Source organism: Rhinichthys klamathensis, unplaced genomic scaffold, assembly GCF_029890125.1.
Source record: "Rhinichthys klamathensis goyatoka isolate OS25496 unplaced genomic scaffold, OSU_Roscu_1.1 h1tg000229l_1, whole genome shotgun sequence".
In the NCBI taxonomy this organism is placed as follows: domain Eukaryota; kingdom Metazoa; phylum Chordata; class Actinopteri; order Cypriniformes; family Leuciscidae; genus Rhinichthys; species Rhinichthys klamathensis.
This window is the reverse complement of record NW_026606753.1, coordinates 1389526-1403028: the sequence shown is the minus strand read 5'-3', so window position 1 is coordinate 1403028 and position 13503 is coordinate 1389526. Positions and strand designations below refer to the sequence as shown.

General features: G+C 38.2%; 1 protein-coding gene across 3 annotated transcripts in view; it reads left to right on the top strand.

Moving 5' to 3' along the window:
• Positions 1-13503, top strand: part of fbxw7 (F-box and WD repeat domain containing 7) — a 224219-nt gene that overhangs the window by 197291 nt on the left and 13425 nt on the right. For all 3 annotated transcript variants that reach the window (XM_056265094.1, XM_056265095.1, XM_056265096.1), the window contains 6 exons: positions 544-611; positions 3071-3209; positions 5449-5583; positions 7272-7395; positions 7508-7644; positions 8600-8713. In XM_056265094.1, the coding sequence (XP_056121069.1) occupies positions 544-611; positions 3071-3209; positions 5449-5583; positions 7272-7395; positions 7508-7644; positions 8600-8713 (717 nt within the window). The remainder of the gene's footprint in view (positions 1-543; positions 612-3070; positions 3210-5448; positions 5584-7271; positions 7396-7507; positions 7645-8599; positions 8714-13503) is intronic.

Here is a 13503-nt window from a genome sequence, read left to right as displayed (position 1 = left end):
AAAACCAGGGCCATTTCAGCTTGTGCGGGGGGTGGGTGACATAGAAAGAGACAGTGAAGCATAGGGTTAGTCTTTTTTTTTTTTCTTTTAAGCCCATATAAATGTAGGCTGTTGTGAAAGCACAGCCTGTAACACCCACACAGATGTGTTTTTTTGTGTGTATGTGCCCCCCTTTCCAACTCCTCGGAGGGGTGTGCACGTTTATACCATACACCTCTTTGAAGACTCACATGACAAGCGTTAGCATCAGCTGTCAGACTTTATCTTTCTGTGCCGTGTCACTATAAAGTGGACATGACCTTCCTTCCTCTGGCCTACATTTGGTGGTGAGGGAACTAGCACAATACCCAACACACTCTAGTACAAAACCCAGACTCACTCAGTAACCTCTTACATAGGAAGGAGAACAGGTGGATCAGGAGCATGTGGTTTTAAACAGGTTGAGGAATGTGCCCTCTCATTACTGTCAAGTTGTTTATGCTGTTATTTTGTTGCCTTCTACAAACCCAAACTAACCAGCTCCCCTCCTTCTCTTTGTTGCAGATGAAGAGGAAGTTGGACCATGGCCCTGAGGTTCGACCTTTCCCTTCAGGAAAAAAGCCCTGTCCAAGGTAAACTCTCACCATCTTACCTGAAGTGTGCTAAATGTTTTAGCATGTTGCATTAAACTACCAAATAGTACAGTAACAGGTAGACATAATTGTTTATATATATAATCAGCAAGGACACATTAAATGGATTACAAGTGACAAAGACATTTTTCTTTTACAAAAGATTTCTATTTTCAAACAAATGCTGTTCTTTTGAACTTTCTACACTCCAAAAAATGTAGCCTTATTTCAATTAATTGTAAAATTCCATCAAATTGAATTAAATATTAAATATTCATATTATGAATTTTAAATGCGTAAATAAAATAAGAAATAAACATTTTGTATAATTATTTAACTTAATTTAAACATATTAAAAAATGTTTTAATAAAAAATTTGTTTAATAATATGAACTACATAAACTAAATGGTCCACTCCCTTTTTCCATTAAGATTTATACAAAATGTTTTAAGCTATTTTTTTTAACTCATTTAAAATTGTATTCATAATATGAATAATATGTATGGATTATTCAATTCAATTTGATGACATTTTACTATTAATTGAAATCAGCACATTAGTATGATTTATGTGACGCTAAAGACTAGAATAATGGCTGCTGATAATTTAGCTTTGCCTTCACAGAAATAAATTATATATATATATATATATATATATATATTAAATTAAGTTCTAAATGTTATTTCAATTTGACATCATTACAAGTATTTGTTTTCACTGTGTTTTGGATCAAATAAATGCAGACATTAAGAGATCTTACCATCCCCAAACTTTGGAATGGTAGTATGTATATGTGTGTTTTAATGTTTGAAAATCCCCAATTAGCCAGGTTTTTATCCACATATATATATGCAAATTTTGGGATATCACATATAAAATGCTGGATGGAAACACTAAAAAATTAGGTGGGGGAAAAATCGAATAAATTCCTTGATGTGCATTAAAAATGTAATGTGACTTTGCTCATGCAATGAATAATTTGTTCAGATGTTTGGCTACAGTTACTTCCTACTGTCTGACAAGGAATCTGCCCACGATTGCTACCGAACAGGATGTTTGTGTTATGTCCGCACACTTTAAACCACAAGTTTTTAATATAAAAAGGCCCGCAGTGTCCTCCTTTTAGTTTTGCATAAATTTAACTGGAATTGATCATTTTGTTCTTTTGAACAAATGGGATGGAAGCATACCTTTATTTGTAAAAATTTTGTGTGCAGTTCCTTTTTTTTAACCTAAATTAAATTCACAATTGGATGGAAACATAGCTATTTAAACTTCTTTTTTTGTATCCATCTTATCATCCAGCTGCCTTTACACTGCAAAGCTCACCTGAAACCTACACATTTAGTTTTGCTGCCTTGCAAGAGCTAATATACACATGTGCAAATCTAGCTTTTTTTGTTGGGTGTAGCAGGTTCAGCAATGACACGCAGTCACTCAAACCCCTTATTCATGGAATCACCACCTGAGAGGTTCCTTATTCAGCAAACCCATACTCAGCATGCAGCTCTGACGAGTATTCATGACTTATTGTCAAGATGCTATGCTCTCCTGGTTTATACTAGAATAGTACATGGCCAACCAGTCAGCAGTTGCGCGCTGGGTAATTGAAGCATCTTGGCATCTCACTCTCAAATCCCATTATATATGAATCCATAATAAAAACAGACCTCACTACGTGCTCGCCTGCACTCTTCCTGCTCTCCTTCTCATCCGTTGGTTTCTTCCATCGGAGAAGGTATTTCTAGATAAGCAGAAAGCAAGGAAGGAGTGCTGAATTGTATTTTTGGTGTTAGTGTAGGGCCCCAGAGACAGAATTGCAGTAAGGACTGCTGACATGGGACAACTCTGTGTCCTTTTCTCACCACAAGTGGAAAAAGGAATGTGCTTCAGTTCTTACTGGTTTGCATACATTAAGCTTTTGAGCACCGTTTTAAATGAAATGAAACATGAAAAGGGTTTCCAGGAATGAAACAAAGATGAAGATAAACATTTGAATGAATTGGTGTTGGGCAGGTGGCTGATTGAATTCTGAGGCTGAGGTAAATGGTCACGTTGTCTAATGTTGGACCACAACAGCGGCTCAAGTGGACTCTAGTGCTCATCTGGCACCGATTCAGTCCACACACGCCACTTTGGTTTTGGCTGTAATTTTCACACTATTGTTCTGAAATAAAGCCTCAGATTTTCATAGTAGCTTCATCCACAGTACATTCAGTAAGCTATTTTGTTTTTAAATGTTTTATAAACTACAGTATTGCACTCTATCATTGATAATGACCTTTACTTACTAAATTACTACAATACAGATGTCTCCTGTCAGAGTGAATTGTTATAAATTCCTCAACCGAATGTCCTTTACAAATGTTATAATTTAGTGTGATTTTGAATTGCATCTTTTTCCTGCTCTTGAAGTCTAATTAGTTTTATTCTCTTGTTATCCTTCCTCACTGAATAGTCCCACAGGACTGCCGTACCCAGCCACCCCCACCACGTTTGGGGGCTTGCGAGCGGTCAACGGGCAGGGTCAGCAGAGACGGCGTATCACATCCATCCAGCCCCCCACGGGCCTGCAGGAGTGGCTCCGCACCTTTCAGGTGAGTTCAACCAAACAATTTAAGTGTTTCTCAAAAGACCTGCCAGAGAGAGTTAACCAGGTGCACTATACTATCACTGCTGAGTAAAACCGTAATCATGGTAAAAATCTCTGTAGCACTAGGCATATCATTTTCTTTTAGTTTTTTTAATAAACATGACACCATAGTTTAATACACATTAACTATTATTATAATAAAATATGTATTAATAATAATAATAACAAACACATTGTGGTTGTTATTATTATTAACAATTCTTCTGCCAATAATTTCCCCTACCTGTAGCCTGTTTATGGTTGTTGGTGAACATATCTATGTCAACAAGCATTAATAAAGAATTTAAATCACAGATTTGCACATATTGGCTATATAATGGTGATATAGATCAGAATTTAGAGATTTTTGTTTATGTTATTACGGAGCCCCGCACGTGACATGCACGTTAAACATTGTTCCCATTGATTATTAATTTGTTCCGAGGGAGTGAGTCAAGTCTTGGGAATGAATCGTCAATTTGTGGCTATGATATCTTGCTTTTTTTCCCCTGCATGTCAACTTAATTAAAATAAGGAAATGAGTTGGTACAACGTGGCCATGATTTAACTAAAATGAGGGATTGTTTTAAACTTAAAACGTGTCCATGAATACATTTGTGGGACTCTGGGGGCTCTGCACTGTACCTTGACAACATGTGCTAATGTTAATTACTAAGTGCTGGTACTAAGATATGACAGAATCTAAATTAGCAATTTAAGGACATGCGGCCGTTACAAGTTTGCAACTATTTACATCTTTGTCATATCCGTCTTACCAGAACAACAATTCGAGCCTCAACAGAAAGCCGAGGCTCCACCTCAGCCTGTGTTTGCTCTGCCTCACAGATAATTACAGGCTTCATCAGTCCTCGGGCTTTACGAAGCTGCTCTGGCATGAAATGGCAGATACCTGTGTTGACTGAAAGGATGAAGAAGCTTTCGTCTAATGCTCAAAGTTTTCCCAAAGATGTGTTCTTGCTTCTACCAAATTAATTTTGAGTCAAGCTAGATTTCCGTTTACTCAAAAAATGCTTTAATAAATTTGCAGTTGGGAATGTGCACGTAATTCTTCATGACGAGTCATTAAATAGTGTCTCAGGAGAGAATCAATAGTTTTGTATAACGTCCTTTCAATTGCGGTCTGTCTATGCGTTTACACAGTGGGTTCAGAAATGGTTTTGCTTGTTTGCTCAGTCAGTGCTTGAATGAGTTACTTGTTTCTGCCCTGAGTTATTGTAAGGCTTATCTGGAGGTGCAAATGACATTCCGTATCCCTATGAGTCAGCGGTTTCAGTATCGCTTACGTGATTCACATTAAATGTGTCATTCTACAGTGGAACCCTGTGGTGATGTATCTTAGTAGCAGTTCAGGGTTGAAGCCGGGCATTAGAATTGCAACCTCTGGAGTTCTGACAGTCATGGGAAACCTTGCTGTAATTTTAAATGTTTTATCTTGGAAATGTCAACCTTTGTCATAACAAGTAATAACACATGTTGTTGAAAAGTCATGGAAATTCGTTGATACAGTTTGGGAAGCCTGTATCTCAAGATTAGTCTAATTAGTTGGCTTCAATTAAAGAACCAACACAAATAAGCATTTGAATCAGATTTTTGCTCAACTGTTTAATGGTATCTCATTAGTTTGAGCTGCTAAAAGTGTTAGTTATGCTTGCATAAACACATATAGACATAAACCAGCCTGCAACAACAATGCTGAGTTCCCCCAGCTGAAGCGTTTCAGCAGTAAATTACAGTCCTCCATAGTCCTCTTCTGTACGTATCCCTCTTCCATCATAAACATCCCTGAGCAATCCTCCTCCCTCATTTGATGCGCCTCAGAGCGGAATGACTTTGGCACAATCTCTCTGGTGCAGCACGTCCTCACTGAGAGCGAATTAAGTTCCGAACACCATGAGATCAGCGAAACATTTTATTCCACTGGATCAAGTTGACCGCAGCTTAATATGGAGAGAACTGCTGAAAACTTGGAAGTTTCCAACAGCCCCAAGACATGAAGTCTGTTCCATTTGACTCACAAGAACCTTCATGGTTCCGTTCATACCAGAAGTTACCATTTCAGGGAATGCTTTGCTGCAGTATAGCCAGTGAAAAAGCATTGCCAGTTCTAATTGAAAGCTCTAAATGTAAACGTGCACACATTCTTTATATGCTCTTGGTCACATGTGCTGACGTGTGTGTTACAGAGCTGGAGTGGCCCAGAGAAGCTGCTTGCGCTGGATGAGTTGATCGACAGCTGTGAGCCCACGCAAGTCAAACACATGATGCAGGTGATCGAACCGCAGTTTCAAAGAGACTTCATCTCACTGCTGCCCAGAGAGGTAAATATAACCTATAACACTGATGTCCATTCATTTTAATTTAACGCAGTCTTCCACTTTATGGCTTTGATATTTGACAGGGTGGTTTTAAAGCAAAGTAGTAGGTGCTGGAGATTAGTTTGACAGACATGTCCTCTCTTACACCTCTTAAAAAAAAATCACAATTCTCTCAGCCTCTGTTCAAGAATATAGAGAGGAAACTACCTTGGCACCCCCTTCCCTTTCTCTGCTCTTCTTCTTTCTGTAATGGCAGTCCTCTCTTCCTTTCATCCTCTCTCCTTCCTGTCGCTGTTTCAGCTTGCCTTTCTTGTTCTCCATCACCTGTCATCTTTCCCGGCTCTCCTCCCCATCAAGGTTGTTTTTCTTTTGTGTCAGTGCAGTAATATGCAGGGTGTGTCTGTCTGCCTGATTGAAGCAGATTGTGGAAAAAGCTCCTCTAGGCTAATACTGTACGCACTGTGGAATCTCAGACTGCAACCTATGTGATTGATTGCATAAGGAATGGTGGAACTGTTTGGACATGCTCTGTCTTCACTGAGGTCTGCGCAAAATGGCAGCACACTTGATAATGGTAGAACAGAGAGAGAAAAAAAAAAATTTGTGCATTGATAATCCACTACGGTGATCAAGTGAAGACCAAAAATGGCTAAAAGCCCAAATTAAGAAAAAATATTTGTACTTCCCAAAGATCCAAAAAAAATGATTGAATATTGGAGCAACATTTGTGTGAAAGTAAATGGGGGTTAGTGATAGTTTAGTTATTGTTTCATAATTTATTCCATTATTAGTTATTATTATATTAGTTATGTTATATATTAACTCTATTATCAATAATGACAGTGTGTGACCATATTTGAACTCATGAGTTAATTTGATATAATTTAAGAACATACTTTAAAAGCATGTTTATTGAAAATAAGTTTCAACAAATGTTTAGCCAATGTTCTGTTTATTAAGCTTTTACAACCAATAGTTTTATCTCAAATCCTATGCTTTTCCTATTTCATTGGTTCCTGAAAAACCTGTAACATTTTGAGAAATAAAATAAAAAGGATTTTAAGCCCCTTTAGCCCCTTTCACACAGAGATTCCGGAAAATACACGGATAAAGCGACCCGGGATTTGACCCGGGTTCGTTTGATTTTGCTTCATTCACACTGCCAGTGATTTGCCGGAATCAGAGAGCGCGTTCACACACAACCCGTGTATGTTCCGGAAAGACACGTGACATCGATGTGACATGTAATAATGTCTCAGCAACGTGTATAGTTTGTTTGCTTATGAGCTGCGATTTCTCTCTGGAGAAACCACGCTTGTGCATTTTTTCTCTGATTCGATCATTAACTAGCGCATTACGTACCGTTTCACTAGCCTGCTTTCACTTCACTTCAGCGTCATCATTACGACACGGCATTGGTTCTGGCTTTTGTTCACACAGCGCGCGTTCCGGGACTGAACACGGCAATGTTACTAGGTCCCCAACCCGGCATCAATCCCGGCATCAGTCCCGGGTCGTGTTTGCGTTCACACAGAAGGCACTCTGGCAATTTGCCGGCAATTTGCCGGGTTCAAAGCGCTGTGTGAAAGGGGCTTTTGTGACACTATCCCAATAGTGTCTTGATCCCTGTTGTAGCCTACTCTTTCTCACCCTCTCCTGATGTCTCACTCTTTGTCTGTCTTGTGTTGTAGTTGGCCTTACACGTATTGTCATTTCTGGAGCCAAAGGATCTGCTTCAGGCGGCTCAGACGTGTCGTTACTGGCGCATACTAGCAGAGGACAACCTGCTCTGGAGGGAAAAATGCAAAGAAGAAGGTGATTTCAAAAAAACACACATTTATTAAATAGTTGGCTGATTGATGCCGTTATAATAGTAGAATCATGAATTGAATCGGTGTCACTAACATAGAAAACGTCTGTTTTGCAGGTATTGATGAGCCCTTGCACATAAAGAGAAGGAAGGTTATCAAGCCAGGGTTCACACACAGTCCCTGGAAGAGTGCCTACATCAGACAACACAGAATAGACACCAACTGGAGGAGAGGAGACCTCAAATCACCTAAGGTAGTGTGTGTCTGTGTGTGTGTGTTCACTTTTATTTACACTCCTACTTCACGGGTACATTCCTGATAGTGTCCTGCAAAGTGAACTTCACTGTTTATACACCTGTTTTAAATGAAATTTCAAGTGTTTATGCCATGTCTAAAAAGGCACTGCACATGGCACAGGGAACAAGTGTACATTTACACATTACAGGAAATATTAAATAAATAAATATAGGAAATGATGTTATTTTAACATGTGACTCTGAAGACTGGAGTTATGGCTGCTGAAAATTCAGCTTTGCCATCATAGGAATAAATTACATCTTAAAGTATAAAAAAATAGAAAAGTTATTTTAAATTATACTAATATTTCCCAGTATTGATGTTTTTACAGTATTTATGATCAAATAAATGCAGCCTTGGTGAGCATCAGAAACATAAAAAAAATATTACTGCCGATGGATGGATGGTTTTGCTTCTATCCCCTTTTTCCTACATTCATTTTTCTTGTTCCTCATTACTGTAAGGCATAATATTAAATCACTTTAATCACTTAGTCAGAATTGACACTCAAACTGATTTTTACTGCTTTAAATCTAATTTACAATTCCTTTTGAGAGACATTCCCATCCGCCTGTCCCCTGGGGTGCAATCCTGGAACAGATATGTGTGGGAAGGTGTTAGAAAACACCTGCACTAGCCTGTAAAGAGCTACTTAAAAATCCTCTTTAAGGCACAGTGGGTGTAAAAAAAAAAAATGTATGTACACATGCTTCAGCTGCAGCAGAACAGCAGAAGCATTTATTTACCTGACTCGTTTGTTACCATGGTGACCATGAATCTGACGGTTTCGCTTTGCCATTTGCCACATCAGCAGGTTCACATCATTCTCACACATCACTGAAATACTGGCATTTCTGTTCATTTTGTAATTAATCCTCTCTTTCTCCACTGTGCCTTCTCTCTATCTCCAGGTGTTGAAAGGCCATGACGACCATGTCATCACCTGTCTCCAGTTCTGTGGAAATCGCATAGTGAGCGGCTCAGATGACAACACACTCAAAGTGTGGTCTGCTGTTACTGGAAAGGTGAGCTTTTAATTATGTATGTATTTATTAAGCTTTAAATGTAAATGCATAATCCAATGGGAAATGCATTGTTCAGCAGTGATAAATACTGTATATATACATATTTAAATACATGAATTATAAATTAAAATTATTTCTCTTTTTTTTCTTCAAATTAAAGAAACAGAATATAATATATTCTGTTGAATATCTGCTGCAAGAGTATTACTCACAGCATATGATTCTGATTAAAATGAGGCACAACTGGCTTCATCACTCTTACTTAAAGGTTGTATCAGCGATATCAGGCCCAAACATAAATTATCACATTCATCTAATCTTTCCTAACAATCCGCTAGCTGCCCTTTTTTCCTTCAGGCCTTTTTTGGGCCTGAAATCGCTGTTACAACCTTTTAAAGCCACAGTCACACTAGAGTATGATCATGCGAAATTTCTACGGAAACTACAACGGTTGTAATATGCATTGTAATATGTTGTAAAAAAAAAAACATACATACAGCACATCCAAAATGTATAAATATGCCATCTACTCCATTTTACTGCAACACAGCAATCTGGCAGTTTTAAAGTTTTATTTTAATTTTTTTAATTCAGCTAAAGGGTCTCAGAGTAACATATTAATCTTCTATTAGTCACATGTCTTCATGTGATATGAATTCGCAGGATTATCATTTAAAATGATTGGCTTTAGTTCCGCTATCAGTATCAATGATTAACATTTAATTGTCTCAGTTATCACTGAATTATACATTGAGAAACTCTGCTTTTTGACATTTTCCGTAATGTTCCGTGGCTTTGCTTGCATTTTCAAAAGGCTTTCAGATATTTGAGGTGTACATGTACATGAATGTGCAGGTGACATCTCTCTGTCCTCCTCTTGTTCTCTTCATTTTCTCACTCTCTCTCTCTCTCTCTCTCTCTCTCTCTCATGGGAGGTGTGTTTGCATTGAGCATCCTTGTACAACAGCACTCACTGCCATCTCAATTCATCCAGAAAACCTGCACATGAGCATCTTCATCACTTATTCACGTGAGAATGTGAGAACAGTCTTGTTCTATTGAACACTGAGATGATCACTAGCTGCAAACACCCTGTCTGTCTTTCTGCCTGACTGTCTCTCTCTCTCTCTCTCTTTTTCTCACCTCTTTTCTTTGCCATTCCCTTCCTCCTGCACTTTAAGGATTCATCACGCTGGCTGATGCTGTGACATGGTCCTTGTGCTGCAAGTTTATGGCAGTTGTAAAATAATGTGTGTGTGTGTGCGGTTCACTCATCATGCAGCGCTGCCTTTTCCATCCTGACCTCCATTTTCATCCGGAGTCTAATGAAATCTCTCCTTTCAATGTTCACTATCATAACAGACACTTTTACAGGGGCGTTGTCATTCTTGTTTGTTAGATTTTTCTTCCATCTTCCATGTGACTCTCACTAGTCCGCTTTTCACAGAAGAGGATCTCAAATCATTCCCAAGGTTATCAGCCTTTGAGCTTCTGTAATCAAATCTAGTGTGCATTGATTGGCTCTGGTCTTATCACAGCAGAGACGTGATTGGTGCAGCAGCAACATGCTGTCTGATGAGAGACATCATCGTAGCAGATGGCAGATGCGCCATGATTAGGGTCATCGCCGCATATATGGCAGGCTGCCTTTTTGTTCCCATCATGCAGTTCTGTTTGCGGAGCTGTCGAAAAGAAGCAGCAGCTTGAAAATGCTTGTAAAGCTTGGATCAACTTCTGTTACTCAGAAATATACCCAAATGTTTTCCAAAAAGGCTAAAACAGGCATTACCATCAGAGAGCGAGCATAGGTTGTAAATGTATGTGTATATAAATGTATTCATAGTTCTAAAAACATTTGTATTTGTACGTGTTCAGCTGGCCCATAATGGAAAACAGTTGATATGTCAATAATTGTTTGTGTTGCCCGCATTATATCTACATTACTTTGTAAAAAAAAAAAAATTTAATTGTAGAAGTAATCTTAAATGCAAATATCCAATATCGCAATAAATACCTAATATCAGCTGATAAATTAAACCGCTAAAATAAGTCAATTAAATGGTTTAAATATTTTCTATTTAAATTGTTATAATATATTAATTTTGGATATTGGCCGATAACCAGTATATTATGCATCCCTAATATAAAGGAGATTATAGCTATGTGAATAGTGTCTCAAGTCTGATGCAATGCTTTAGAGAGTCCCATGGAACTCGCTGGGGCCAATTAAACAGGAAATGCTGTGTCCTTTGAAGCGCCTGTCAGAGGAAGTGGAACAGTAAAGCAGGAGACAATGGGGTTTAGTGCGACTACTCTTTCATACTCTCTATTCACTTTTGCAGTTCACTCAGCTGTAAACTATTAACTGTCTTTTTGAGGGCATTAATAAAGTCCAATATACATTCTTCTTGTGTTTTTAAAAATGTGCATTTTCTGCACTTTTGCGGTCTGCATTTCTGTTGTCGTGACCACAGGCACAAAACTCTGAATATATGGATGTGACCCCCCTCCCCTCAGTTTCACTGCTCTGTTCATCTCTTTCTGGTTCTCTTACAGTCTCTCTGTCTTCTTGACCTTGGGTCTGTTTACTTTTTCCTCTCGCTACACTTCAGTTCACCATTTAAGTGCTGTAAACCCCTGGAGCTCATGCAAGCAACTCACAGGCAGATACTCACCCTCTGAGACTAAAACCTTCTCGGGTTGGGATCGATAGCAGATCTAGACAAATAGGCTCCTTTGGGTCATGGGTCCCGAATTTCTACATCACCAACCCCTATGTACACACATACTCAGACAAACACTGTGTTTTTTTTTTCCCTCCAGTTTGACCTCTATTTTGTCTAAAGAATGAAAGCGTGTGCTTTCTCTTTGTATGGTGTTTGGGTGTGTCATTGTCCAAATTTCTCTCCGTTCTTTGTTTGCTTTGCTCTGATATTGTCTGAGGATAAAGCCGGCCAAAGAATGTCATAGCGAAAGAATAGTTGGAATTCCTTTGCACACAAGTGCTCTTTTCTCAGTAAACACCCTTCACTCATTTCACTCATTATAGTGGAGCCCATTTTGAGTTTATAGATTAAAACAGAAAATTGCCATTCACTTGTTTTTCACAAGCAAAAAAAAAGGGTCCAAAGGGGCCATTTTGCTGCAGTCCATCTGTTGGAACCAGCAGGTTTCTTTCTGTTTAGGTAAAAAGGTGCCCTTCACTGCTGATCTGAGACCAGATTAACAGCTTTTCCCATTACAGATAATGTTTATTGAGATTTGGCAAGCACCACTATGGGCTGGTTCCCGCTTTCTGTAGAAGTGATTCATGAAAAACTTGGAAGGGAAAGAACATGAAATATCGGTTGCTAAAAGTAGTTTTTCAATCAAGGATATTATTTATGCACACAAATAAATTAATTTAGAGATGCACCATATAAGCAAAAAATTATTCAAAACCTTTTATTTTATTATCTTTTTAAATAATATTTTTATATTGTTATGGGTCAAATTGACCCATTTTGCTTTTTTTTATTAGTCAAATATTGGTTAATACTAGTTGACTTTTTCTCATTTTAGGAACACACTCATGTTGTGTAATGTGTACAAAATTTCTATCATGATTATAATGTTTACAGGTCAATTTGACCCACATACTTCATTGTTAAAGGCACCCTCATAGACCTGAAATATTTTTTTATTGAAAAGGGTATTTAAGAAACTGACATAAAACACATTTACATTTTATGCATTTGGCCGATGCATTTAAAAAACAAAAATCTTACACTGCATTGAAGGTGTATATTTGTTAAGTTTATGCATGTTCAGTTAATTGCAAATCAAACCCATGATCTTGGTGTTATTAGCACCATGCTCTACTGCTTAAGCTTCAGGTAAGCACTTTTGCACACTTTTTCTCTTAAAAAAAAAATATTAAAAGTAATATTCAGAGTTTATGAAAAAAATTTAAAGCTTGGTTTTCCATAGTGTGATTTTTGGTGAATTTTATTGAATCCGACTATAATGATAGTGCCCAGATTTGTAACCTAATACAAGAATCTGCCCATACGAGTCAGGTTTTCACGAACCTTGTTTGCGAAAACAATTCAGTAGTTCTCTTGCCATTATTTAGTGGCTACATATCTTTAAATCAGCTGAATCAGGAAAGCTGCATAGGAAACACTGGCAACTACGTTAGCATACAGGTTGACAAATTTATACTGGTATATTATTAGATTTATACCCGACCCCTTGTATCATTAGCCCAACATGGAAATAAGTAAATGTCTGAGCGACGCCTGATACGAATGGAAGATAAAGATCTGATAGGCGTGCCGTGGATTACAGGCCATCTTCACCCGCAATTGCATGATAATGCTATTACTGGCCCCCTTCCATAGTAAATGAATGGGCCTCATGCTGTGTGTAATAGGAAAGTGATTTTGAGGGAAGATTAGGCTCTAACGCAGCATCCTGCTCATTTGAATGTGTGCCACGCTTGAGGATGTGTACAGCACGATAAGCGTCTGATGAGGGATGAAATGTGACAGAAACATAAGCAAGCAGATGAGCTGCTTTGGATTAGGATCAAGATAAGGACAGGGGCTTCTATGGACTTTGGTTTTAATGTTGTCTCTGTGGCATGACCAACAAAACAAACTACTTTGCTCAGATTACCTGAATAGAATAGAGGCGTTTTATCGATTGAACCACTTCACAGATTATATGTAGCACTCTCTCTCCATCTCACTGGGAGCTGTCGGACTCGTCCACAGTCTCCCGAGTTGAGAAGGATTTATCCTAAAACT